The sequence below is a fragment of the Salvelinus sp. IW2-2015 genome, linkage group LG23 (genome assembly GCF_002910315.2).
Source record: "Salvelinus sp. IW2-2015 linkage group LG23, ASM291031v2, whole genome shotgun sequence".
NCBI classification, from domain to species: Eukaryota; Metazoa; Chordata; class Actinopteri; order Salmoniformes; family Salmonidae; genus Salvelinus; species Salvelinus sp. IW2-2015.
Window position 1 is genome coordinate 25,940,033 of NC_036863.1, and position 26,924 is coordinate 25,966,956.

Sequence of the window (26,924 nt, forward strand, 5' to 3'; positions counted from 1 at the left end):
CCCCGATATAGTTTTAAAGGTTATACATGTCAAATTTCCACCTGCAACTAAAACCAAATGTCAATCACATACCAGTAATTTTTAGAATGCCGCGTGATGCTGCTAATCAGTTGTTACCGCAGCTAGCTGGTCCAGCTGTTGTCTCTACAACTTCCTGTATTACAATAGAGTCTCAATAGCGATGTTGACCACAATAGCAAAAACATTAGTAATATAAAACTTCTTCACGTACCTGAAAATTGTGTTTTTTGGATTATGATCAAGATGCAAAATGATGGCTGAAATATTACATGTTGCTCCTTTTAAATAAAATGTCTTCATTTTCCAGCTTTTGCAGATGCAGCTACTGCTCCCATTGATTTCCCCATCGCTCCTGCCTTTGCTATACCAAAGGTGAGTCTGAGTGTTAATGGGAAATTTCTAAACTCCCTATTCATCTCCAGCACTACCGCCAATATCAACATATGTGAAAATACAGCATTTTTATGTTTTGTAGTACAAATACATTTTTACCCAGTCGTAGGCAATGCCTACTCATCATTGGTTGAAGTCACATGATGCATCCCTGATGATGCTATTGGAAAAATGTTACTTCCTTTATCTTTTTGACTACAAAACATAGAAACCTGCCATTTTCTCATACAGTATGTTAATGTTGGGGATAGTGCTGGAGAACTATATGATTAAAAAAAAAAAAAAATGTTTTTATGTCCCTTTAACAAAATGACTGCTGTAGTGGTTGTTTCAAGTAACTTGTGGGTCTCATCACTGTACCTTTTAGATGATATGGGTTATCAGAGATCGGGACAGTAACATGACTCATGAATATAGCTTCTCGCGGTGAAAAAAGCATCCGTCTTTGTTCAATTTAATTGAATGACAGCACATATTTGCTCTAAATGATCATGTATTCTCAMTCTACCTGGTAAAATAAGTGTGAGATTTAAATAAATAAATGTACATTTTTATGGTCCTCAGGTCCTGGCAGCTGCAGGGCTAAAGAAGGAGGACATTGCCATGTGGGAGATCAACGAAGCCTTCAGTGTTGTGGTTCTGGCCAACGTGAAGATGCTGGACATCGACCCCAGCAAAGTCAATGTCAATGGAGGAGCTGTCTCCCTGGGACACCCTATTGGGTAAGCAGCATTGACAGAGAGTGCTATGCCCCAAAAATCCTGATGATAAACAAATAAAAGCCTGATAATAAGGGAGGGAAAAGCCAGATCTTTGTGATGCCTAATTTCTGTCATCCTGTCAATCTTTTAGGATGTCGGGGGCGAGAATCGTGGGACACATGGTACATGCTCTGAAGTCTGGCCAGTACGGCCTGGCTGGGATATGCAATGGTGGTGGTGGAGCCTCCTCTATCATCATCCAGAAGTTATAGGAATCTTTTCTCTTCCCCTTAAAGGTTATTAACAGACAAGCATATAAACTGCCTGAACTGAGCTGTTAAAACACTTTTGGATGTACTTGTCATGTTTTAGACTATGCCTTATCACTCTAGATAATGTGTCTGAAATGAACAACCTCCAGTCTGGCAGCCTTACTGGTCACCTAACCTACTGAACTAATATTATAACTCCCATGTTTAAGTCACTCCTGTTTTCGATGAACGTTTGTTGCAAGAGGCAATTTTATATTTAACTTTTCGACTGTAAAGATGAATAAATAGTTTATGAAAAAAGAGCCTTCTATCATTGATTTCTTGTCTTCATTGTTATACATAACCTATCCTTACTGTAAATGTGAAGCCACTAAACAATGACCGTTGTGATTGAAAGAGCTTTTCATGATAAGATGAATCGTATCAAAACATAGCGGTTTATATCATATGTCAAGGTAATATGATTTACAATTAGATGCACACATTTTCCGAGGCCAACCCAAGAACACTTGGAGAGATGTCCAGGCAGAAATGAATGAGAGCTGCATCAACTTGAAAAACATCCTCTGAACCGATTGAGAACATTCTTCAATGGCCTATGCTCCTTATAGGAAGTGTCACGTAAGTGGATACATGTTAATTTTTTAAACTTTTTAAAAAGACAAAAAATGGGGTCTGTCTGCCGCTAATAGTCAGAGGGCTTGGCCACAGATTAAAGTACGGTGCTTTCGGGAAGTATTCAGACCCCTTCACTTTTTCCACATTGTTACGTTACAGCTTTATTCTAAAATGGATAAAACATGTTCCCCTCAATCTACACACAATACCCTATAATGGCAAAGCAAAAACAGGTTTACACATTTTTGCAAATGTATTAAATATAAAAAAACTCACATTTACATAAGTATTCAGACCCTTTACTCAGTACTTTGTTGATTCATCTTTGGCAGCGATTTCAGCCTCGATTCTTCTTGGGTATGACGCTACAAGCTTAGCACACTTGTATTTTGGGAGTTTCTCCCATTCTTCTCTGCAGATCCTCTCAAGCTCTGTCAGGCTGGATGTAGAGCATCACTGCACATCTATTTTTCAGGTCTCTCCAGAGATGTTCTAGGCTGGGCCTCTCAAGGACATTCAGAGACTTGTCCCGAAGCCACACCTGCGTTGTCTTGGCTGTGTGCTTAGGGTTGTCCTGTTGGAAGGTGAACCGTTGCCCCAGTCTGAGGTCCTGAGCGCTCTGCAGCTGATTGGTGGAGTGCTGCAGAGATGGTTGTCCTTCTGGAAGGTTTTCCCATCTCCACAGAGGAGCTCTGACAGTCACCATCGGGTTCTTGGTCACCTCCCTGACCAAGGCCCTTCTTTCCCGATTGCTCAGTTTAACTGGGTGGCCAGCTCTAGGAAGAGTCTTGGTTCCAAACGTCTTCCATTTAAGAATGATAGGGGCCACTGTGTTCTTGGAGACATTCAATGCTGCAGAAGGTTTTTGGTACCCTTCCCCAGATCTGTGCTTTTACACAATCCTCTCTCGGTGCTCTATTAATAATTCCTTTGACCTCATGGCTTGGTTTTTGCTCTGACATGCACTGTCAACTGTGGGACATTATATAGACAGGTGTGTGCCTTTCCAAATCATGTTCAATCAATTGAATTTACCACAGGTGGACTCCAATCAAGTTGTAGAAACATCCCAAGGATGATCAATGGTATCCAAGATGGCGTAGCAGTCGAACGTGATTTTGTCTTGTCCTGTGTTAATTAGTCTGTAAATAGTCTGTTTTTAGTTTTTTTCGTATATATTTTAATCTCACTTTCCATCTATGAACTAAATATTACTTTCCTGCAACCTGCCTCAACCAATGTGGTACGGATATGCTTTTTTTTATACCTTATAACTGGAACCTCCATCAGAAGCTACCAGCAAACTAGCTACTAGTCATTGTTTACCACTACTAGTGGTCTTCACCTTTAGCTCGGACACTAGCCAGCTTTAGCTCGGACAATTACCTGCCAGTCTGCACAGCGCGATATCTTCATAGAGCATATCAGACTGCTTTTCTCCACCACATCACCGGATTCCTGCCGCAAGCTCTGGACCATTACACCAGATCATTGTAGCTAGCTAGCTGCAACCGAGTGGCTACTGTTGGCTAACGCCTCTGTCCCGAAGCAAGCACCAGTTAGCCTTGAGCTAGCCTCGAGCTAGGCCCGTCTCCCGGCCAGCCGACGGAGTATTCCAGCTAATTCTTGGGCTACAATACCTCTTTTGCCAATTGGCCTGGACCCTTTATTGTTGGCACGGAGCCCCGCCGATCCATCACGACTGGTCTGCAGATGTAATTGTCCGATGTGGGTTCAACAGGCCTTTCTGTTGCGATGTCGCCGAAGACCCATCTGCTAGCCACGGCCCACTAGCTTTCTGAACGCCGTGACTCCCGCTCGCCCAGCACAGCGACTACCGAACGGCTCTCTAACTCACCTATTGCTGCTCATTGGACCCTATGATCACTCGGCTAAACAGCTGATGCCTGCTGGTCTGTTCGTTAACACTGTACCTAATTTTGTCTATCTGTCGGCCCCAGCCTCAAACTCAGGTCCTGTATGTACCTAACTGACCCTCTCTGCCAATTCATCGCCATTTACCCGTTGTTGTCTTAGCTCTCCAGACCAACACCCGTGATTTGCTTTATGCCTATCTCTATTGTTGATATGCATTGTCTACTGCTGTTTTGGTTAGTTATTGTTTTATTTCACTGTAGAGCCCCCAGTCCTGCTCAACATGCCCACCCCCCACGCATGCGGAGACCTCACCTGGCTTAGCTGGTAACTCCAGAGATGTAAAAATCTCTGCTCCTTTTATTCTCTGTTCCCAACACGCTAGATGACCAGTTCTTATAGCCTTTAGCCGTACCCTCATCCTACTCCTCCTCTGTTCCTCTAGTGATGTAGAAGTTAACCCAGGCCCTGTAGCCCCCATTCTACACCTATTCCCCAGGCGCTCTCATTTGTTGACTTCTGTAACCGTAAAAGCCTTGGTTTCATGCATGTTAACATCAGAAGCTTCCTCCCTATGTTTGTTTTATTCACTGCTTTAGCACACTCCGCCAACCCTGATGTCCTAGCCTTGTCTGAATCCTGGCTTAGGAAGACCACCAAAAATGCTGAAATCTCCATCCCCAACTATAACATTTTCCGTCAAGATAGAACTGCCAAAGGGGGCGGTGTTGCAATCCACTGCAGAGAGAGCCTGCAGAGTTCTGTCTTACTATCCAGGTATGTGCCCAAACAGTTCGAGCTTCTACTTTTAAAAATCCACCTTTCCAGAAATAAGTCTCAAACTGTTGCCGCTTGTTATAGACCCCCCTCAGCACCCAGCTGTGCCCTGGACACCATATGTGAATTGATTGCCCCCCATCTATCTTCAGAGTTGGTACTGTTAGGTGACCTAAACTGGGACATGCTTAACACCCTGGCCGTCCTACAATCTACGCTAGATGTCCTCAATCTCACAAAAATGATCAAGGAACCTACCAAGTACAACCCTAAATCCGTAAACACGGGGTCCCTCATAGATATAATCCTGACCAACTTGCCCTCCAAATACACCTCTGCTGTCTTCAACCAGGATCTCAGCGATCACTCATTGCCTGCGTCCGTAATGGGTCCGCGGTCAAACGACCACCCCCATCACTGTCAAACGCTCCCTAAAATACTTCAGCGAGCAGGGATTTCTAATGGACCAGGCCCGGGTATCCTGGAAGGATATTGACCTCAACCCGTCAGTAGAGGTTGCCTGGTTGTTCTTTAAAAGTGCTTTCCTCACCATCTTAAATAAGCATGCCCCATTCAAAAAAAAATTGAACTAAGAACAGATGTAGCCCCTGATTCACTCCTGACTTGACTGCCCTTGACCAGCACAAAAACATCCTGTGGCGTAGTACATTAGCATTGAAAAGCCTCTGCGATATACAACTTTTCAGGGAAGTGAGGAACCAGTATACACAGTCAGGTTAGGAAAGGCTAGCTTTAAACAGAAATTTGCATCCTGTAGCACTAATTCCAAAAAGTTTTGCGACACTGTAAAGTCCATGGAGAATAAGAGCACCTCCTCCCAGCTGCCCACTGCACTGAGGCTAGGAAACACTGTCACCACCGATAAATCTACGATAATCGATAATTTCAATAAGCATTTTTCTATGGCTGGCCATGCTTTCCACCTGGCTACCCCTACCCTGGTCAACATTTCAGCACCCCCTGCAGCAACTTGCCCACACCCCCCCGGTTCTCATTCACCCAAATCCAGACAGCTGATGTTCAGAATCAGCTGGGCTAGACAATCTGGACCCTCTCTTTCTAAAATTATCTGCCGCAATTGTTGCAACCCCTATTACTAGCATGTTCAACCTCTCTTTTGTATCTGAGATCCCTAAAGATTGGAAAGCTGCCGCGGTCATCCCCCTCTTCAAAGGGGGAGATACTCTAGACCCAAACTGTTATAGACCTATATCCATACTGCCCTGCCTTTCTAAAATCTTCAAAAGCCAAGTTAATAAACAGATCACTGACCATTTCGAATCCCAACGTACCTTCTCCGCTATGCAATCTGGTTTCCGAGCTGAGCATGGGTGCACCTCAGCCACGCTCAAGGTCCAAAACGATATCATAACCGCCATCAATAAAAGACAGTACTGTTCAGCCGTCTTCATCGACCTGGCCACAGCTTTCAACTCTGTCAATCACCGCATTCTTATCGGCAGACTCATTAGCCTTGGTTTCTCAAATGACTGCCTCACCTGGTTCACCAACTACTTCTCAGATAGAGTTCAGTGTGTCAAATCGGAGGGCCCGAACCTCTGGCCGTCTCTATGGGCGTGCCACAAGGTTCAATTCTCGGGCCGACTCTTTTCTCTGTATATATCAATGATGTCGCTCTTGCTGCTGGTGATTCTCTGATCCGCCTCTATGCAGACGACAGCATTCTGTATACCTCTGGCCCTTCTTTGGACACTGTGTTAACAAACCTCCAAACGAGCTTCAATGCCATACAACACTCCATCCATGGCCTCCAACTGCTCTTAAACGCTAATAAAACTAAATGCATGCTCTTCAACCGATCGCTGTCCGCACCTGCCCGCCCGTCCAGCATCACTACTCTGGATGGTTCTGACTTAAAATATGTGGACAGCTACAAATACTTAGGTGTCTGGTTAGACTGTAAACTCTCCTTCTAGACTCACATTAAGCATATCCAATCCAATATTAAATCTATAATCGGCTTCCTATTTTGCAACGAAGCTGACTATCCTACCGATCCTTGACTTCGGCGATGTCATTTACAAAATAGCCTCCAACACTCTACTCAGAAAATTGGATGTAGTCTATCACAGTACCATCTGTTTTGTCACTAAAGCCCCATATACTACCCACCACTGCGACCTGTATGCTCTCGTTGGCTGGCCCTTGCTACATATTCGTCGCCAAACCCGCTGAACATTTCTGTTGTCAGTATTACACTGTTTGTTGTGACAAAGATGATTTTATCGTAGACAACTCTCAACACCAGTATGTACAGTGGGGAGAACAAGTATTTGATACACTGCCGATTTTGCAGGTTTTCCTACTTACAAAGCATGTAGAGGTCTGTAGTTTTTATCATAGGTACACTTCAACTGTGAGAGACGGAATCTAAAACAAAAATCCAGAAAATCACATTGTATGATTTTTAAGTAATTAATTTGCATTTTATTGCATGACATAAGTATTTGATACATCAGAAAAGCTAAACTTAATATTTGGTACAGAAACATTTGTTTGCAATTACAGAGATCATACGTTTCCTGTAGTTCTTGACCAGGTTTGCACACACTGCAGCAGGGATTTTGGCCCACTCCTCCATACAGACCTTCTGGATGTATGGATGTATGTATGGATGTATGTATGGATGTATGTATGGATGTATGTATGGATGATGACAACTACTATAACAGATGGCCACCTTTCCCTTCAAGTAATCGTAGGAAAATCTGCCTGTTATCAAGATTGCCTTGAAAGCCCATCTTCTCGCATTCCAACAGTTGAGTCAGAGACAAGATTTGGTAGGATTTCCTTCATTACCTCAGTCCCTCTCATCCATGGTTATATTACATAAAACAACCAGTTGATTTAGCTGAGAGAAGAAAGCTAAATTTCAGCCCACCAATGGCAAAGAACAGTGAAGTGGTTCTGTCCCATTAGGCCCATAGTAAATCATATTCTATCCAGGCAGTGAACAGTCATATGGCATGTTAAATATTGACTGGGTACTTAGTTAGTGTGTCAAAGTCCTGAGGTCATAAAGTTTGTGTGGAGACATTTCAAGGGCCTGTTGTGTGTCAATATCCTCTCAAAGACATGGTCATAATGCATTGCCTGTTGATTAACAGCTAAGAAGAAAGACGACATGGGCAGAGAACCAGGGGCTCTTGTTTACACATTAATAACAATTTGCCATCTTTTCACTTCATTCTATTGATTGCATTTAAGTCATCTAAGGAGTACATTATATTATATACACAAAAGTAGGTGGACGACACCCCTTCAAATTAGTGGCTTTGGCTATTTCAGACACACCTGTTGCTGGCAGGTGTATAAAAGCAATCACACAGCCATGCAATCTCCATAGACAAACATTAGCAGTAGAATGGCCTTACTGAAAAGCTCAGTGACTTTCAACGTGGCACTGTCATAGGATTCCACCTTTCCAACAAGTCAGTTTGTCAAAGTTCTGCCCTGCTAGAGCTGCCCCGGCCAACTGTAACTGCTGTTATGGTGAAGTGGAAACATCTAGGAGCAACAATGGCTCAGCCGCGAAGTGATAGGCCACACAAGCTCACAGAACAGAACCGCCAAGTGCTGAAGCGTGTAAAAATTGTCTGTCCTCTGTTGCAACACTCACTACAGAGTTCCGAACTGCCTCTGGAAGCAATATCAGCACAATAACTGTTTGTCGGGAGCTTCATGAAATGGGTTTCCATGGCCAAGCACCTGCACACAAGCCTAAGATCAGCTGGAGTGGTGTAAAGCGCGCCTCCATTGGAAACGCGTTCTCTGGAAAAGCTTCAGCATCTGGCAGTCCGACGGACAAATCTGGGTTTGGTGGATGCCAGGAGAACGCTACCTGCCCAAATGCATAGCACCAACCGTAAAGTTTGGTGGATGAGGAATAATGGTCTGGGGCTGTTTTTCATGATTCAGGCTAGGGCCCTTAGTTCCAGTGAAGGGAAATATTAACATTACAGCCTACAATGACATTGTAGACGATTCTGTACTTCCAACTTTGTGGCAACAGTTTAGGGAAGGTCCCTTTCCTGTTTCAGCATGACAATGCACCCGTGCTCAAAGCGAGGTCCATACAGAAATGGTTTGTTGAGATCGGTGTGGAAGAACTTTACTGGCCTGCACAGAGCCCTGACCTCAACCCCATCGAACACCTTTGGGATGAATTGGAACAATGTAATGTAATAAACTTACTTGTAGATTAAAAATATATATATACTAAACATGTATGCCTGTGATTAAACATTTTGGATAACCTTTCTTCTTCCCTGGCCATTTACAATGATATACAATATTGTAAGTGAATTGGAGCAGGTGTGTGGGTGGAAGATTCTGGCTATTCAACCTACAAAATCTACAAAAGCAAACAATATACATTAGGCTACTGCCCAGTTAAATATTTTTGTGTACCGTACATTATCCTCCACAATGCTGTTTATTTTTAAAGGTTGGTCATTGTCTTCAAGTGTGCAGGTGTTTTGGATGGTTGTCTAGTTATTCTTCCCGCATGACCTGGCAGAGATGATCACTAGGGTGTTAGGGAGATTGCCATGCAATAACAGTCCAAACAGAAAAACTTTGAATTAAAACATGGTTATAAAATGTATCTGTTTTCATAGACATTTTATACTTCCTTCTCAGATTTAGCCACAATACCATATACTGTGTTTCAATCTCACAGAAGTGATCATAATGCAAATTCTACTCCTAAAAGCAGATGTGCATAAACATTACATTTTAGTATTGTCACAACAAAATTCCTTGTAAAGATGTTTTACAGAAGTAAGCTGTTTTTTTAGGAAGGTAAAGTGCCATGTAGGCTAATCATTGCATGTAAAGTAATGATGACACTTTTTGCAATTCAGTATTTGAACTCCTATTCTCAGCAAAATTGTTGTCAACATGTATTTATTTCCTGATTTTTCATATAGATCTCCTGAAATAGCAAGTACATTTACACATACCCAGAATGTGCCTTAGTGGGAAGATGCTGCCAGCAATGGACAATATACACTGCTCAAAAAAATAAAGGGAACACTTAAACAACACAATGTAACTCCAAGTCAATCACACTTCTGTGAAATCAAACTGTCCACTTAGGAAGCAACACTGATTGACAATACATTTCACATGCTGTTGTGCAAATGGAATAGACAACAGGTGGAAATGATAGGCAATTAGCAGGACACCCCCAATAAAGGAGTGGTTCTGCAGGTGGTGACCACAGACCACTTCTCAGTTCCTATGCTTCCTGGATGATGTTTTGGTTACTTTTGAATGCTGGCGGTGCTTTCACTCTAGTGGTAGCATGAGACGGAGTCTACAACCCACACAAGTGGCTCAGGTAGTGCAGCTCATCCAGGATGGCACATCAATGCGAGCTGTGGCAAGAAGGTTTGCTCTGTCTGTCAGCGTAGTGTCCAGAGCATGGAGGCGCTACCAGGAGACAGGCCAGTACATCAGGAGACATGGAGGAGGCCGTAGGAGGGCAACAACCCAGCAGCAGGACCGCTACCTCCGCCTTTGTGCAAGGAGGAGCAGGAGGAGCACTGCCAGAGCCTTGCAAAATGACCTCCAGCAGGCCACAAATGTGCATGTGTCTGCTCAAACGGTCAGAAACAGACTCCATGAGGGTGGTATGAGGGCCCGACGTCCACAGGTGGCATTTGCCAGAGAACACCAAGATTGGCAAATTCGCCACTGGCGCCCTATGCTCTTCACAGATGAAAGCAGGATCACACTGAGCACATGTGACAGACGTGACAGAGTCTGGAGACGCTGTGGAGAACGTTCTGCTGCCTGCAACATCCTCCAGCATGACCGGTTTGGCGGTGGGTCAGTCATGGTGTGGGGTGGCATTTCTTTGGGGGGCCGCACAGCCCTCCATGTGCTCGCCAGAGGTAGCCTGACTGCCATTAGGTACCGAGATGAGATCCTCAGACCCCTTGTGAGACCATATGCTGGTGCGGTTGGCCCTGGGTTCCTCCTAATGCAAGACAATGCTAGACCTCATGTGGCTGGAGTGTGTCAGCAGTTCCTGCAAGAGGAAGGCATTGATGCTATGGACTGGCCCGCCCGTTCCCCAGACCTGAATCCAATTGAGCACATCTGGGACATCATGTCTCGCTCCATCCACCAACGCCACGTTGCACCACAGACTGTCCAGGTCTGGGAGGAGATCCCTCAGGAGACCATCCGCCACCTCATCAGGAGCATGCCCAGGCGTTGTAGGTAGGTCATACAGGCACGTGGAGGCCACACACACACTACTGAGCCTCATTTTGACTTGTTTTAAGGACATTACACCAAAGTTGGATCAGCCTGTAGTGTGGTTTTCCACTTTAATTTTGAGTGTGACTCCAAATCCAGACCTCCATGGGTTGATAAATTTGATTTCCATTGATAATTTTTGTGTGATTTTGTTGTCAGCACATTCAACTATGTAAAGCAAAAAGTATTAATAAGAATATTTCATTCATTCAGATCTAGGATGTGTTATTTTAGTGTTCCCTTTATTTTTTTGAGCAGTGTATAAACAGGATACATAGACATCATACAGAATATACAATATCAGAACAGTAAACATTAAACTCTGGAGTATAGGCTGATTGCAGTGCGAATATACAGAGGGGATATATCTATAAGCTGAGGGAGGGATACTGCCATGGCAAATATATACAGTGTTGTACATAGTGCAAGTGCAGTATAGTGTAGATTAGTATTTGAAGTCATTGATGACAGGGTGCAGTATTCGGTCTAGGCCTGGACCAGGAAATCACAATGTTATTTATGTTAGTGTTACAGCTTAAATAATTGAACCACCCTACAAGTCATGCTGTGCGCACAAGCTAAGGTGTGGTCATGGCTGTTCATTACCAGGAGCAAAGGGAGAAATGGACTGAGTTAGAGGGAGAGAGAGAAAAAAGAAAGGACGCTGAATCAGTGTTCGAAAGCAACGGTTGAACTAATCCAAGGTAAGTCTGGAAAACAGTACCTGAAATTAATCTGCTGTCAAAAAAAACAGTTATACAAGGCTTTGCTGTACATTTGTATAACTTTTTTGTTAATAAATGTTAAACTGTGGCTAAAATGTTTTTAGAATTTACTTCAAAACTTTTTCAGATTTGATCTTATCAGTACACTGAAAGTGGTGTCGACATGAACAATAACCAGGTAACTTCAGTTGTATATCTCTGATTTGATTTTTGTTTTCCCCATGGGAAAAGGGCAGCCACGTACATTGTTCATACCAGTCATTGATGTTTTGTGGTAATTACAATACTGGTGTAATGTGTATGTTCATTATACCATGGAAAAACCGCTCCAATTTATCAAATACTTTATGGATTTCCATCATTGTAGTTAAACGGAAAACCATTATCCTTCTCTCCGCTTTCTCCAGACACCAGGTCCCCAGTATGTGAACCATGGGTTTCAACAAGGGGAGGGAAGACCCCCTCCATACGCCTCTGCCCCAAAGATGCACAATGTCCCCCCCTCTATTTGTCCTCAGTACGCTCCCCAGTACGCTCCCAAGACCATCAATACCCACCACACGGTTACGCCTGGACTACCACACCCAGTCCCAGAACAAAAAGGTACACTACTTACCTTTCTACTGATATTCCTCTGTTGATAAACATCAGATGCCACACTTAAATGCAAAACAAGCCTTGCCAATGGTCAAATTCTATGTGATTATCTAGGTCTAGGGTTGAGAGTCCTTTCATGGTAAAAAGTAGAGCAAAAAGTGTTATTGTTCGTATTTTGAGTGTTATTTTCTTTCTGCTCTCTTTCAGTGGTGAAGAAAAGTCACTGTAAATGTATTGTGGCCTCTATCCTCAGTGTCTTAGTTTTCCTTGGGGCAACAGGAGCGTTGGTTTGGTATTTCCGTACGTACAGTACACAGAATCCTCATACAGTAACTGTTTCTTAATTGATGCTTTGGTTGACATAAGCTGACATTAATATTAATAATGTTGAAATGATTTATGCTTTCTATGCCACTGCTTGCTACACAGTGGGAAAAGACTAGTTGACATTGTATCTAGAGGCTAAGGAAAATTACCATGTAGTTCTTATTCAGTAATTTAAAAGGACGGCAAGTGTAACCTTATAGTCATGGTCTCGTGTGTGTGTGTGTCCAGTGTCCAACCAGTGTGTGTTGGGGAGGTGCTGTAGGCAGGGAGGTGTGTATCTGAGTGCATCCAAGTGGTGTGATGGCATCAGAGACTGTCCAGGAGGAGAGGACGAGACACAGTGCCGTAAGTCTCCACTCAATCATTTTTGGTTTATCATTACAGTAGACTGTTGATCCCTCAGATCTTTGGCTTTTTCTTTGCAACTCTGCCTAGAAGGCCAGCATCCCGGAGTCGCCTCTTCACTGTTGACGTTGAGACTGATGTTTTGCGTGTACTATTTATTGAAGCTGCCAGTTGAGGACCTGTGAGGCATCTGTCCTGTTAATATTATGTCTCCAGAGAAACCTGGATTCAAATATATATATATATATATATTTTTTTTTTTAACGTTTGTCCTAGAATAATTACTTTTCGTGGAATACACACCAGTAAAGCTCTCTATGTAGATTCAGAGCCTATCGGAGTTCTGTATTGCAGTTCTGTCAAGTATTTATACTATTGGCAGACTTTGTATACTATTGGAAGATTTTTGTATGCACAAACATAAGGTAATTTTGGTCTTGTACACGGTCATATGATACATGGTACAGAAAAGTACAATCTTAGGAGAGTACATGGGGAGCTATATCTCGGCAGAGGATCTGTCTATCTGGACAGAAACACTGATACAGGCTCCCTCCACCCTCTGGTGGTATGGATAACTTGTTATTATGTCTCCAGAGAAACCTAGATTCAAATAAAGGTCCTATCTATCAAATTACTGTAGGCGGAATTGGGTGTTTTTGTCTGGAAGAAATGTGCTTAAGTTTGATTTGATGCGGTGTCTAGGAACACTTTGTTAGAATTCATGTAGATATGGGGGTTGTTCACTCTTTTCTTCATCTACAAGTCTGATTTTTTTATATGATTTGTGCCCAAACCCCATCCCACCCAATTTGAACACTATTCGTCAATCAATTGCAATATCTACTTTCTTCTACCAGTGCGCCTCTATGGGTCTGGTTCTGTGCTGCAGAGTTACTCATCAGACAGTCAGACGTGGAAGCCAGTGTGTGCTGATGACTGGAATGACAACTTTGGCAGGGCCACCTGTAAAAAGATGGGATACAGCAGGTGGGTCACCATGAGAAATAGGATCACATACGTGTCATATGAGTATCTGTAATTGTAATTGTAACTGTAATCACAGTTCCCACTGTGACTATTAAAACCTACCCAAACCAGAAACCGTGGATAGATGACAACGGTCACCCAAAACTGAAAGTGCAAGCCACCGCATTTAACCATGGTAAGGTGACTGGAAATATGGTTGAATACAAACAAAGTAGTTATTTCCTCCATAAGGCAATCAAACAGGCAAAACGTCAGTACAGAGACAAAAGAGTCGTAATTCAACAACTCAGACAAAAGACGTATGTGGCAGGGTCTACAGACAATCACAGATTACAAAGGGAAAACCAGCTATGTCGCRCCGTAGCACTCACTTCTGTCCTCATGAAGTGCTTTGAGAGGCTAGTTAAGGATCATATTACTTCTACCTTACCTGACACCCTAGACCCACTTCAATAGATCCACAGACGATGCCATCGCAATGCACACTGCCCTATCCCATCTGAACAAGAGGAATACCTCTTTAAGAATGCTGTTCATTGACTATAGCTCAGCCTTCAACCCCATAGTACCCTCCAAGTTCATCGTTAAGCTCCGGGGCCCTGGGTCTGAACCCAGCAACAGTGCCTCTTCAAACTCAGGAGGCTGAAGAAATGTGGCTTGGCTCGTAAGACCCTAACAAACTTTTACAGATGCACAATTGAGAGCATCCTGTCCGGCTGTATCACCGCCTGGTATGGCAACTGCACCGCCCGCAACCGCAGGGCTCTCCAGAGGGTGGTGCGGTCTGCTCTCTAGGACACCTACAGCACCCGATGTCACAGGAAGGCCAAAAAGATAATCAAGGAAATCCACCACCTGAGCCACGGCCTGTTCACGCCACTATCATCCAGAAGGCGAGGTCAGTACAGGTGCATCAAAGCTGGGACCGAGAGACTGGAAAACAACTTCTATCTCAAGGCCATCAGACTGTTAACTAGCCATCACTAGCCAGCTACAACCTTGTTACTCAACCCTGCACCTTAGAGGATACTACCCTATATACATAGGCAAGGAATCACTGGCCACTTTAATAATGTTTACATACTGCTTTATTCGTCTCATATGTACATACTGTATTCTATTCTACTGTATTTTACTCAATGCCACTCAGACATTGCTCGTCCTAATATTTATGTATTTCTTAACTCCATTTTTTTACTTTTAGATTTGTGTGTATTGTTGTGTGTTGTTAGATACTACTGCACTGTTGGAGATAGGAACACAAGCATTTTGCTACACCCGCAATAACATCTGCTAAATATGTGTAGGTGACCAATATGATTTGATTTGGTAAACTCTGTACCGTACATATAATGTGCATAACATAAGGGCTATTTAAGGGGCATGTACTGACCAGGTCTATCTCTGCTTCCAAGTGGGTCCTATGTTCGGTCCTCACAAAGAAACCCAGGCTCCTTGGCTTCTGAGGGCTATTTGAAGCTGTCTAGCTTTGACCACCAATCCCTTCTACAGAGGCAGCTAACTAGAAGGTGAGTTTAACATGAATGCACTTTCTTATTCTATCAAAACAAACAAAATGTTGTCTATACAGATTGTTTTTGAGTGGTGAACAATACATACAAAATGGAGTTCAAGTACAGAATTGTTTCCATAAACTTTTGTGATGTCACTTCTGCCTGCAGTCCCTACTGCTCAGCACAAGCAGTCTCCCTGCAGTGTATTGGTAAGCCATTACTTTACTCTTCCACTAATTCTCAGTACAGGCTCAGATTACCTTCAGGTTAGAGATTATAGAAACACATTCAGGGGAACAAATCTCAAGTCACATGATCACTGTTACATTTACATTTGTTATTGCTAGGCAGGAAATTAAGTGATGCGGGCCATAAACTGTTCCTTCTCCATTAATGTGACCTGACCTCAACCCTCTTTCTCACTAAACCACATCTCTCCACCCTTATCAATGCCTGCTTTGTGATTGCCCTTCCTTTACTCAAAACATTCCCCATACAGATAACCATTAACTTCTGGTGTACAAACTAGACTATGGCACTCAATATTTCAATATGATAATCTCCAACATTTCAAGTTCAGAACTCAGAGTCACTTACAGTAGTGAGTGAAAACATTTTCATACTTTTCCCCCCGTGGGAATCAAACCCACAACCCTGGTGTTGTAAGCACCATGCTCTACCAACTGAGCCACATGGGACCGTGTTTAGACTGGTTTACTACTGTGATCTACATCTTGACTAGGGACGTTGGCAATGGCGGTCAGTGCTAAGTGTTAAGATGAGGGAGGATGATGTTTTTTTCATGAGCATGGCCTTATTTCTATTACAGCATATCAAATGACTCTCATTCATATTCCATTCACTCAGTTCAATGTCATTCAGTGATAGGTTTAGGCTACTACATGATACTCAAATTTTCCCTATACCCATCATGAGGTTGCTACAACCTAGCCTATGAATGAAAGTTTACAACGTAGGTGCACACAGGTCGAAAGACACATTTGAGGTGACAGACAGTGACATATGGACTTTTGCTTGCATCTATCTGATATAGGGTGTAATCACTAGTCCAACAGTTGCAAACAAGAGTTTCTATTGGTCTAAATCAGGTATGTTTATCCCCATTTTGTTCCGTTTGCTTCCATTTAAGAAACGTTTTTCAACAGAATTGGCGGAATGAACACACCCCTGATCACGTGTAAACACAGTTCACTTTCATGGCAGCCATGTCCTATGCACTCTCCTTCTCTCACCACTTCCCTTCGCTTGAAACACATCAGCTGTATGTGACCAGGCGAAATAACATTTCCAAGCCAAACCGCTACACAAAGCCTACATCGTTGTCACCATATTACTTAAAGTAACGTCATAGTCAGCATAGCTAATAGAACTAACAAGTTAGTAAACCCGCTAAAATCATGCAGTATCGTTACAGTGTACAGTCAGTAAGTAGGTACACCGGCTGACCCCGGTGGCAATGAATGAGTAATACCAAAAGCTTACCTTGACTTGGAAGAGTTCCAGTTTTGTGTTTGGAAAGTCATAGCCAGCTAGCTAACATAGCATACCTCTGTTTGAGCAGGGTGTTTCAGTAGGCTAAACTAGTTAGCTGCATTTGCTAGCTAAGTAAGTGAAACTGAACATCTCTCTCTCTCTATTTCTCTCCTGCTTCTCCTTCATTTTGGAAGAAAATTATTTGTTCAAAACTATTAAACTATTGTCTTATCTCTCTTTGAGTCAACTACTCACCACATTTTATACACTGCAGTGCTAGTTATAGCTATTGCTTTCAGTACTAGATTAATTCTCTGGTCCTTTGATTGGGGGACAACATATCAGTTCATGCTGCAAGAGCTCTGATTGGCTGGCGGACATCCTCCAGAAGTTGTCATAATTGCTGTATAAATCTATGGAAGCGGGGTGAGAACCATGAGCCTCCTAGGTTTTGTACTGAAGTCAATGTACCCAGAGGAGATGGTGCTACCTCACAGAGTGCTGTTGAGGCTACTGTAGACCTTCTTTGAAAAATAGTGTGTTTAAATCAGTTATTTGGTGACGTGATTATATTTAGTGTAGTTTTATCAAATCAAATCAAATGTATTTATATAGCCCTTCGTACATCAGCTGATATCTCAAAGTGCTGTACAGAAACCCAGCCTAAAACCCCAAACAGCAAGCAATGCAGGTGTAGAAGCACATTTTATCTAAATAGGATACATTTTTAAATGTTTTACAATTAAACATTTTATGAAATTCACTGAAGAGGATGGTCCTCCTCTGAGGAGCCTCCACCAGACTTTGGGGTTGGCTATGGAAACATAGGGATGCTATATCGTTTCTATATAATACATAGCCACTTTATCCACCACAGATGTAAACCCTGTTGTGTTCATCTTGAGCCAGACTGGCCATGCAGCTCTCTTTGCCCTACAAAGTTAGTCTTTGAAATGAGTGTGTTGGATTGCACTCTGTAATGTTTCTCTATTGGTTGTTGTCTTGCTTCCAGACTGTGGTGTCAGTATAGCAGCTCCTTGGAGCCGAATCGTAGGGGGGGATATAGCAGTGAGCGGGGCCTGGCCATGGCAGGTCAGTCTGCACGCCAGGGGCCAGCACCTGTGTGGAGGCTCCATCATCAGCCCTGAGTGGATCCTCACTGCCGCCCACTGCGTAGAAACGTGAGTTTAACTGCAACTTATTTAAATGGAATAAAAACATGTTTTATTAGCCATTTCAATTTTAAAAGCATACGTTTCACACCAAACATCATCTGTTCCTCTCAAAGGAGTTTTCGGCAATGAAGCAGAGGAGGATGGTACTCTTCAAAATGTTACAATATAATAAAAACAAACAAAAGAAAAACCATAAAACTATTCAAAGCATCCTTGTGAATTAAACAACACTATACTATAGCATGATTGTGTGGTGGCAGCATGACAACCATGAAAAAGCATAGATCCCCTGAGGACATACTGTTGTCTGTTTTCTCTCTCATTGTGTACGGTAGGCTATCAGGGCCCAGTCAGTGGACGGTGTATGCTGGCTATCTGGCCTTGACCCAGATGGATTTTGCCACTGGGAATTCAGTGGGACACATAATCTCTCATGAAAAGTACGACAAGCAGACTAGTGATAATGACATCGCTCTTATGAAACTCAGCACACCCCTCACTATGTCAAGTAAGTCCGTGTTCCATTTCAGACATTTGAAAAAGCATGATCCAATAGAAAATCCCTTTTAGGGTTTGGAAAAAGAAGAGTATCATGTGCATTGTCACAAATGGATAGTAAAGTTGCATTCTACCTTTTCATTTTTGTGAAGGAATCCTAACACAGTTAATATTGCTTTTTTAATATGTTCATGTTTTGGAAGTCATATTAGAATCGTACAACACTCCAAGCCAGTCTTAAGTCAGATTCACAGTTGATATTCAAAACAAATCAAATTGTATTTGTAAACAACAGGTGTAGACTAACAGTGAAATGCTTACTTACAGGCCCTTCCCAACAATGCAGAGAAAAAAAAAGAGAAATAATTGAAAAATAAAAACACAAGGAATAAATACACAGTGAGTAGTGATAACTTGGCTATGTACACAGGGTACCAGTACCGAGTCGATGTGTAGGGGTTTGAGGTAGATATATACATATACTGTAGGTAGGGATAAAGTGACTAGGCAACGGGATAGATTATAAATAGTAACAGCAGTGTATGTGATGAGTCAAATGAGTTAGTGCAAAAATGGTCAATGCAGATAGTCTGGGTAGCTATTGGTAGCTAACTCTTTAACTAAATATGTAGCAGTCTTATGGTTTGGGGGTAGAAGCTGTTCAGGGTATCCCTGTTGGTTCCAGACTTGGTGCATCGGTACCACGTGCCATGTGGTAGAAGAGAGAACAGTCTATGACTTGGGTGGCTGGAGTCTTTGACAATTTTTAGGGCCTTCCTATGACACCGCCTGGTATAGCCACCTTCTGAGTGCCAACTATGGTGTTATGTTGCAGATACGGTGAGACCAGTCTGTCTGCCCAATGTCGGTGTGAATCTGACTCCCCAGCGAGAAGCCTGGATCTCTGGATGGGGGTCCATTAGGAGTGGTGGTAAGACAACTCTTATTACAGGACCAATGACTGTCATTATTAAACACAAGTCATCAAGCCAAAGGTTTTATGACTAAAAGTGATTGATATTTTTAAGATTTAAAGAATAAAATTAATTTGTTGTAATGAAGCCGTATGATTGACTTATGATTGCTAATCATTTTTATGGCTCCAGGGTCGTCGTCGGGATACCTGCGTCAGGCCCAGATCACCATGTACAGCAGAGAGACATGTAATGCATCGTTGGTGTATAATGGACTTGTAACCGCCTCTATGATCTGTGCTGGGACACTGGCAGGAGGAGTGGACTCATGTCAGGTCAGATTCACACATAGAATCACACACATGTGCAGCACATACTGTAGGCTATATAATCTTTATTCAGGGGAAGACTTTGTGGTTTTAGGGTTTTTTACTTTTTACTTTCTGCATGTATTCTTTATTATTTGATTGAGTATGACAATGTTTTGTTGGATAAGTTGTTTTCTGATTGTGTTATTGTAACCGGTGTGAAATGGCTAGCTAGTTAGTGGGGTGCATGCTAATAGCGTTTCAATCGGTGACATCACTTTGAAGTAGAGACCTTGAAGTAGTAGTTTCCCTTGCTCTGCAAGGGCCGCGGCTTTTGTGGAGCGATAGGTAACGATGCTTCTAGGGTGTCAGTTGTTGATGTGTGCAGAGGATCTCTGGTTTGAACCCAGGTAGGGGTGAGGAGAGGGACAGAAGCAAAACTGTTACATTGATGCTGTTGACCCGGCTCACTGGTTGCTGGCGAAAAGGAGGAGGTCAAAAGGGGGGTGAGTGTAAACGGTGTGAAATGGCTAGCTAGTTAGCGGGGTGCGCGCTAATAGCGTTTCAAATGGAGACATCAGTTGCTCTGAGACCTTGAAGTAGTTGTTTCCCTTGCTCTGCAAGGGCCACAGATTTGTGGAGCAATAGGTAACGATGCTTCTAGGGTGTCAGTTGTTGATGTGTGCAGAGGGTCCCTAGTTCGAGCCCAGGTTGGGGTGGGGAGGGACAGAAGCAATACTGTGTTACATTATGATAGATCGGATAGTGATATAGTGAAGTATACTCATGTTTTTGAAGGTACAATGCAATCGGAAAGTATTCAGACCCCTTCACTTTTCCACATTATGTTAAGTTACAGCCTTATTCTAAAATTAATTAACTTGTTTTTCCCCCTCATCAATCTACACACAATACCCCACAATGAGAAAGCAAAAACGGGTTTTTAGATATTTTAGCAAATGTATATAAAAATATATAATCATAATCAAATTTACATACGTTTTCAGACCGTTTACTCAGTACTTTGCTGAAGCACCTTTGGCAGCGATTACAGCCTCAAGTCTTCTTGGGTATGATACTACAAGCTTGGCACACCTCTATTTGAGCAGATCCTCTCAAACTCTGTCAGGTTGGATGGGGAGCGTCGCTGCACAGCTATTTTCAGGTCTCTCCAGAGTCCGGTCTCTGGCTGGGCCACTAAAGGACATCCAGAAACTTGTACCGAAGCCACTCCTGCATTGTCTTGGCTGTGTGCTTAGGGTCATTGTCCTGTTGGAAGGTGAACCATCACCCCAGTCTGAGGTCCTGAGCACTCTGGAGCAGGTTTTCATCAAGGATCTCTCTGTACTTTGCTCCGTTCATCTTTCCCTCGATCCTGACTAGTCTCCCAGTCCTTACCGCTAAAAAACATCCCCACAGCATGATGCTGCCACCACCATGCTTCACAGTACAGATGGTGTCAGGTTTCCTCCAGGCGTGACACTTGGCATTCAGTTCTTTAAGTCCTTTAGGTGCTTTTTTGGCAAACTCCAAGTAGACTGTCATGTGCCTTTTCCTGAGGAGTGGCTTCCGTCTGGCCACTCTACCATGAAAGCCTGATTTGGTGGAGTGCTGCAGCGATGGTTGTCCTTCTGGAAGGTTTTCCAATCTCCACAGAGGTACTCTGGAGCTCTGTCAGAGTGACCATCGGGTTCTTGGTCACCTCCCTGACCAAGGCCCTTCTCCCCCAATTGCTCAGTTTGGCAGGGTGGCCAGCTCTAGGAAGAGTCTTCTTCCATTTAAGAATGATGGAGGCCACTGTGTTCTTGGGGACCTTCAATGCTGCTGAAATGTTTTGGTACCCTTCCCCAGATCTATGCCTCGACACAATCCTGTCTCGGAGCTCTACGGACAATTCCTTCGACCTCATGGCTTTCTTTTTGCTCTGACATGCACTGTCAACTGTGGGACCTTTTATAGACAGGTGTTTGCCTTTCGAAATCATGTCAAATCAATTGAATTTACCACAGGTGGACTCCAATCAAGTTGTAGAAACATCTCAAGGATGATCAATGGAAACAAGAAACAGAAGTCTCATATTAAAGGGTCAAATGTAAATAATAGTTATGTAAATAAGGTTTCTGTTTTTTTACATTTAATACATTTGCTGAAATTTCTAAAAAACAGTTTTTGCTTTGTCATTATGGGGTATTGTGTGTAGATTGATGAGGATTTTTTGTATTTTTTTTATATACATTTTAGAATAAGGCTGTAATGTAACAAAATGTGGAAAAAGTTAAGTGGTCTGAATACTTTTATTTTATATTGTATTTATTTATTTAACCTTTTATTCAACAAGGCAAGTCAGTTAAGAACACATTTTTATATACAATGATGGCCTACCAAAAGGCCTCCTGCGGGGACGGGGGCTAGAATTAAAAATAAAAATCTAGGACATAACACACATCACGACAAGAGAGACACCACAACACTACATAAAGAGAGACCTAAGAATGGCAGCAACACATGACAACATAGCATGGTAGCAACACCACATGACAACAACATGGTAGCAACACAATATGGTAGCAGCACAAAACATGGTACAAACACTATTGGGCACAGACAACAGCACAAAGGCTGGAAGGTAGAGACAACATCACGCAAAGCAGCCACAACTGTCAGCAAGAGTGTCCATGATTGAGTCTTTGAAAGGAAGAGATGGAGATAAAACTGTTCAGTTTGAGTGTTTTTTGCAGCTCGTTCCAGTCGCTAGCTGCAGTGAACTGAAAACAGGAGCGACCCAGGGATGTGTGTGCTTTGGGGACCTTTAACAGAATGTGACTGGCAGAACAGGTGTTGTATGTGGAGGATGAGGGCTGTAGTAGGTTTATCAGTTAGTGAGCGCTAAGAGGGTTTTATAAATAAGCATCAACCAGTGGGTCTTGCGACTGGTATACAGAGATGACCAGTTTACAGAGTAGTATAGAGTGCAGTGATGTGTCCAATAAGGAGTATTGGTGGCAAATCTGATGAAGTTGACTATACTTTCCGAATGCACAGTATTAAAGTTATAGTCCCATTAGGTAATGCTAACATAGAAGGGGGGGGGGGGCGGGTAACTTTTTGTGTTTTGCAGGGGGACAGTGGAGGACCAATGGTGGCCAAGGAGGGTTCCGTATGGTGGCTGGTAGGGGACACTAGCTGGGGTATAGGTTGTGCCCTGAGGAACAAACCAGGAATCTACGGCAATGTCACCCACTTCCTCCCCTGGATATATGAACAAATGCAGGTAGGTACTAACAGTAGGACAATGATAACAGAAAGTTAATTATTGTAAGAAAAGTTAGGCAAGGGGGATATATACATTTCTTAATTTTTTTTACATAAAAAATAAATAAATCACTGAGTCACCAATCAGTGCAGCATATATAGGACCAATAAAATTAAGATTATTACTTTAAAATATGTTTTATACATTTTGAATTTCCTTGCAGAAGAATTGATGGAGATGCCAATGAAGACTCACCCTGTTGCTTATCAAATTCACCTGTTTGAATACATTACTTGTACACTGCTTTCAGATATTTTTTGGTGCCTGTTGACTTATAATATTTAAGTTTTCAGGGAATATCTATTTGACATTTTTTTATTAAGATATTTTTATCATGTTGAGGGAAGGTATGCAGGAATTGTCATTTTGAAAGGGAGTACTGTACTCTGCATACTTGCACACACATAAATCCATGTTTTGGTCACCTTTTTTGTTTTACATGATCAGAGCCTTTTCTAATTTTTATGAACCTGTGTATGATAATATCAAGTATTAATCGACAAAAAATAAAGTGTTATGTTTTTATGTACATTAAATAATTTTGCAGTGTTTATTAATTAAAACAAATGTGTTAGAGTGAGTCAGACACTGATACATGTACACTTGCACATTCAATACAGCCAGCCCAGGTGAAAACAATGATTACATACAGTACCAGTCAAAAGTTTGGACACAACTACTCATTCAAGGGTTTTTCTTTATTTTTACTATTTTCTACATTGTAGAATAATAGTGAAGACATCAAAACTTTAAAATAACACATATGGAATCACGTAGTAACCCAAAAAATGTCCACCCTTTGCCTTGATGACAGCTTTGCACACTCTTGGCATTCTCTCAACCAGATTCATGTCACCTGGAATGCATTTAAATTAACAGGTGTGCCTTGTTAAATGTTAATTTGTGGAATTTCTTTCCTTCTCAATGCTTTTGAGCCAGTGTTGTGACAAGGTAGGGATGGTATACAGAAGACAGCCCTATTTGGTAAAAGGCCATATTATGTCAAGAACAACTCAAATAAGCAATAAGAAATGACAGTCCATCATTACTTTAAGACATGAACATCAGTCAATCCGGAAAATTTCAAGAACTTTGAAAGTTTCTTCAGGTGCAATCGGAAAAACCTATAATGAAACTGGCTCTGATGAGGCCCGCCACAGGAAAGGAAGACCCAGAGTTACCTCTGCTGCAGAGCATAAGTTCATTAGAGTTAACTGCACCTCAGATTGCAGCCCAAATAATGCTACACGGTTGAAGTAACAGACACATCTCAATATCAACTGTTCAGAGGAGACTGCGTGAATCAGGCCTTCATGATCGAATTGCTGCAAAGAAACCACTAATAAAGGACACCAATAATAAGAAGAGACGTGCTTGCCAGGAAACACGAGCAACGGACATTAGACCAGTGGAAATCTGTCCTTTGGTCTGAGTCCAAAGGACAGAGTCCAAATTTGAGATTTTTGGTTCCAACCGCCGTGTCTTTGTGAGACGCAGAGTAGGTGAACGGATGATCTCTGCATGTGTGGTTCCCAACATGAAGAATGGAGGAGGTGTGATGGTGTGGGGGTGCTTTGCTGGGGACACTGTTGGTGATTTATTTAGAATTCAAGTTACACTTAACCAGCATGGCTACCACAGCATTCTGCAGCGATATGCCATTCCATCTGGTTTGCGCTTAGAGGGACTATAATTGGTTTTTCAACACGGCAATGACCCAAAACACACCTGCAGGCTGTGTAAGTGAAATTTGACCAATAAGGAGATTGATTGAGTGCTGCATCAGATGACCTGGCCTCCACAATCACACGACCTCAACCCAATTGAGATTCTTTGTGATGAGTTGGACCGCAGAGGGAAGGAAAAGCAGTCAACAAGTGCTAAGCATATGTGGGAACTCCTTCAAGACGGTTGAAAAAGCATTCCTCATGAAGCTGGTTGAGAGAATGCCAAGAGTGTGCAAAGCTGTCATCAAGGCAAAGGGTGGCTACTTTGAATAATCTAAAATAAACAATATATTTTGATTTGTTTAAGACTTTTTTGGTTACTACATGATTCCATATGTGTTATTTCATAGTTTTGATGTCTTCACTACTATTCTACAATGTAGAAAATTGTCAAAATAAAGAAAAACCCTTGAATGAGAAAGTGTGTCCAAACTTTTGACTGGTGCTCTATATCACGGACATTCATTTCAAATAATCATGAAAATGCTTTCCAACACTTCTATCTACAGTATCTGCCCCTCTTCTGGCAAGGCTTCAAATGATGAAGTATTCTCGGGTCATCCTGGATAATCTGGAACAACCCAACAGCAACCTGTTATTGCAGGACATTTCCTATTGGAAGTTTAAAAAGGCTTCTTAAATTTGTAAAAGTTTCAGACTTGATTTGCCCTAACTTGTATCAACCCCTACACAAATGTCCATTAATTATAATCCACACAATAATCACATTTCCTGTTGCTGCAGGATATTTCTTATTATTATTATATTATTTTCCTGCCTTGAGAAACTGTTCAAACTTACAGCACAACAATGGCCATTTGACTTTTAAAGTCTAAGTGTGTGAGTCTACACTATTTATCAGCAGTGGAAAATGGACCAACCAACAATAAGTTAAATCATGGCTTTACCTTCTCTCTATTGATGTTGTCAGGAAAAGTGACGCCTTTGTCACCCAAGAAGGCGTATATACATTGTAGTAGGCGCTACCTCTATTTCCTTCTTTGCCTCTGGACTAAACCTGTTTCGATTAGGAAAAATAAAAACCTTGTGTGAAAGTCTTGGAGTTAGATACTGTAAGTATATAAGTAAATGATCTGCTTTCAACATGGTGTATACGTGGTGTCACTGTAGAGCATCAGACATAATATAAAGCACCATGTGATTTTCAAATACCTTAGATGACAATACCTACCTGGAGGTTGATATTCTTAGTTCCATGCAATTTAAGTTCATACAGTTGTGGTCTTCATGTTCACAAAATGTTCTGTCAACATATTCTAATGCTCATGTACTACTCATTTGTAAAATACGTCAAAGAATTTTGCCATCAGCACAAAGGAGAAGTTTGGAATATTGTGGATGAAGTTGACCAATGCCGCTGAGTTATCCAGGCCTATATGTTCCAGGCAGAGGCAGGACAAGCAGTGAATTCCCATGTTGACAAGTATGTTGGTTATTAATGATCAACACCCAAACACTGACCCTGCCCCCCTCATTCTGATTAGTCAGATTGGCCTACAGTATCTTTTCGCCCAACATCAAATGCATCTGTTTCTATCTTTTTCCTGATGACGCTGTGAGAGAAAGGGTCTCTGTGTTAGTATGAAATATGTTCACCTCTTAAGTTACAATAAAGATGTCATAAGCTGACAATCAGGACAATCCTTACCATTGACAGCCACAATATTCACCCCCTTGCCGATATTGCGATCTATGTAACACTATGTAAACACTATGACACTATGTAAACTATTCATAAATGTATTATACACAAATAAATAAAAATGATAGCCAGAGGCATGCAAATGTTTATATCTGTGATTAATGAGGGAGATGTGGGAATTACATTTCCTGGAGCTGTTTCTGTYTGAGACACAAAGATGACTACTTCCTTGTGTCCTTGTGCTCCAAGATTCAGACTGAGAGTGACTCAGCTGAGTTTTGTGATCCCTCCCTCTCAGACCATTGTTTTCAAGGTGTTTTAGTTCACCTATTGAAGGGTGAATTTCCTGAATGTGTTTCTTAGGA

General features: G+C 42.1%; 2 protein-coding genes and 1 non-coding gene across 3 annotated transcripts in view; 2 read left to right on the top strand and 1 right to left on the bottom strand.

The window, feature by feature from the left end:
• Window positions 1-1,634, top strand: part of acat1 (acetyl-CoA acetyltransferase 1) — a 13,895-nt gene extending 12,261 nt beyond the window's left edge. The window contains exons 11-13 of the mRNA XM_023968500.2: window positions 329-393; window positions 979-1,136; window positions 1,267-1,634. Of these exons, the coding sequence (XP_023824268.1) occupies window positions 329-393; window positions 979-1,136; window positions 1,267-1,387 (344 nt within the window). The 3' untranslated portion in view covers window positions 1,388-1,634. The remainder of the gene's footprint in view (window positions 1-328; window positions 394-978; window positions 1,137-1,266) is intronic.
• A 9,908-nt stretch (window positions 1,635-11,542) lies between these two features.
• Window positions 11,543-26,696, top strand: tmprss2 (transmembrane serine protease 2). Its single transcript, XM_023968495.3, has 14 exons — window positions 11,543-11,673; window positions 11,822-11,872; window positions 12,102-12,297; window positions 12,499-12,591; window positions 12,847-12,963; window positions 13,824-13,953; window positions 15,369-15,482; window positions 15,636-15,676; window positions 17,974-18,142; window positions 18,472-18,644; window positions 19,470-19,565; window positions 19,741-19,883; window positions 22,975-23,127; window positions 23,333-26,696. Exons 2-14 carry the CDS (start codon window positions 11,858-11,860, stop codon window positions 23,339-23,341), a joined length of 1,449 nt encoding a protein of 482 aa, XP_023824263.1. The 5' UTR covers window positions 11,543-11,673; window positions 11,822-11,857; the 3' UTR covers window positions 23,342-26,696.
• trnav-uac (transfer RNA valine (anticodon UAC)) lies at window positions 16,093-16,165 on the bottom strand. Its single transcript has one exon. It is a non-coding gene; the product is annotated as a tRNA-Val (tRNA).
• Window positions 26,697-26,924: the final 228 nt, after the last annotated feature.

What these genes read in the sequence shown, in the direction of transcription:
- tmprss2 (XM_023968495.3), top strand. An exon ending in AGAGGACGAGACACAGTGCC is followed by an intron (nt 12,964 to 13,823) that starts GTAAGTCTCCAC and finishes TTCTTCTACCAG; the next exon opens with TGCGCCTCTATGGGTCTGGT. An exon ending in GCCGCCCACTGCGTAGAAAC is followed by an intron (nt 18,143 to 18,471) that starts GTGAGTTTAACT and finishes TGTGTACGGTAG; the next exon opens with GCTATCAGGGCCCAGTCAGT.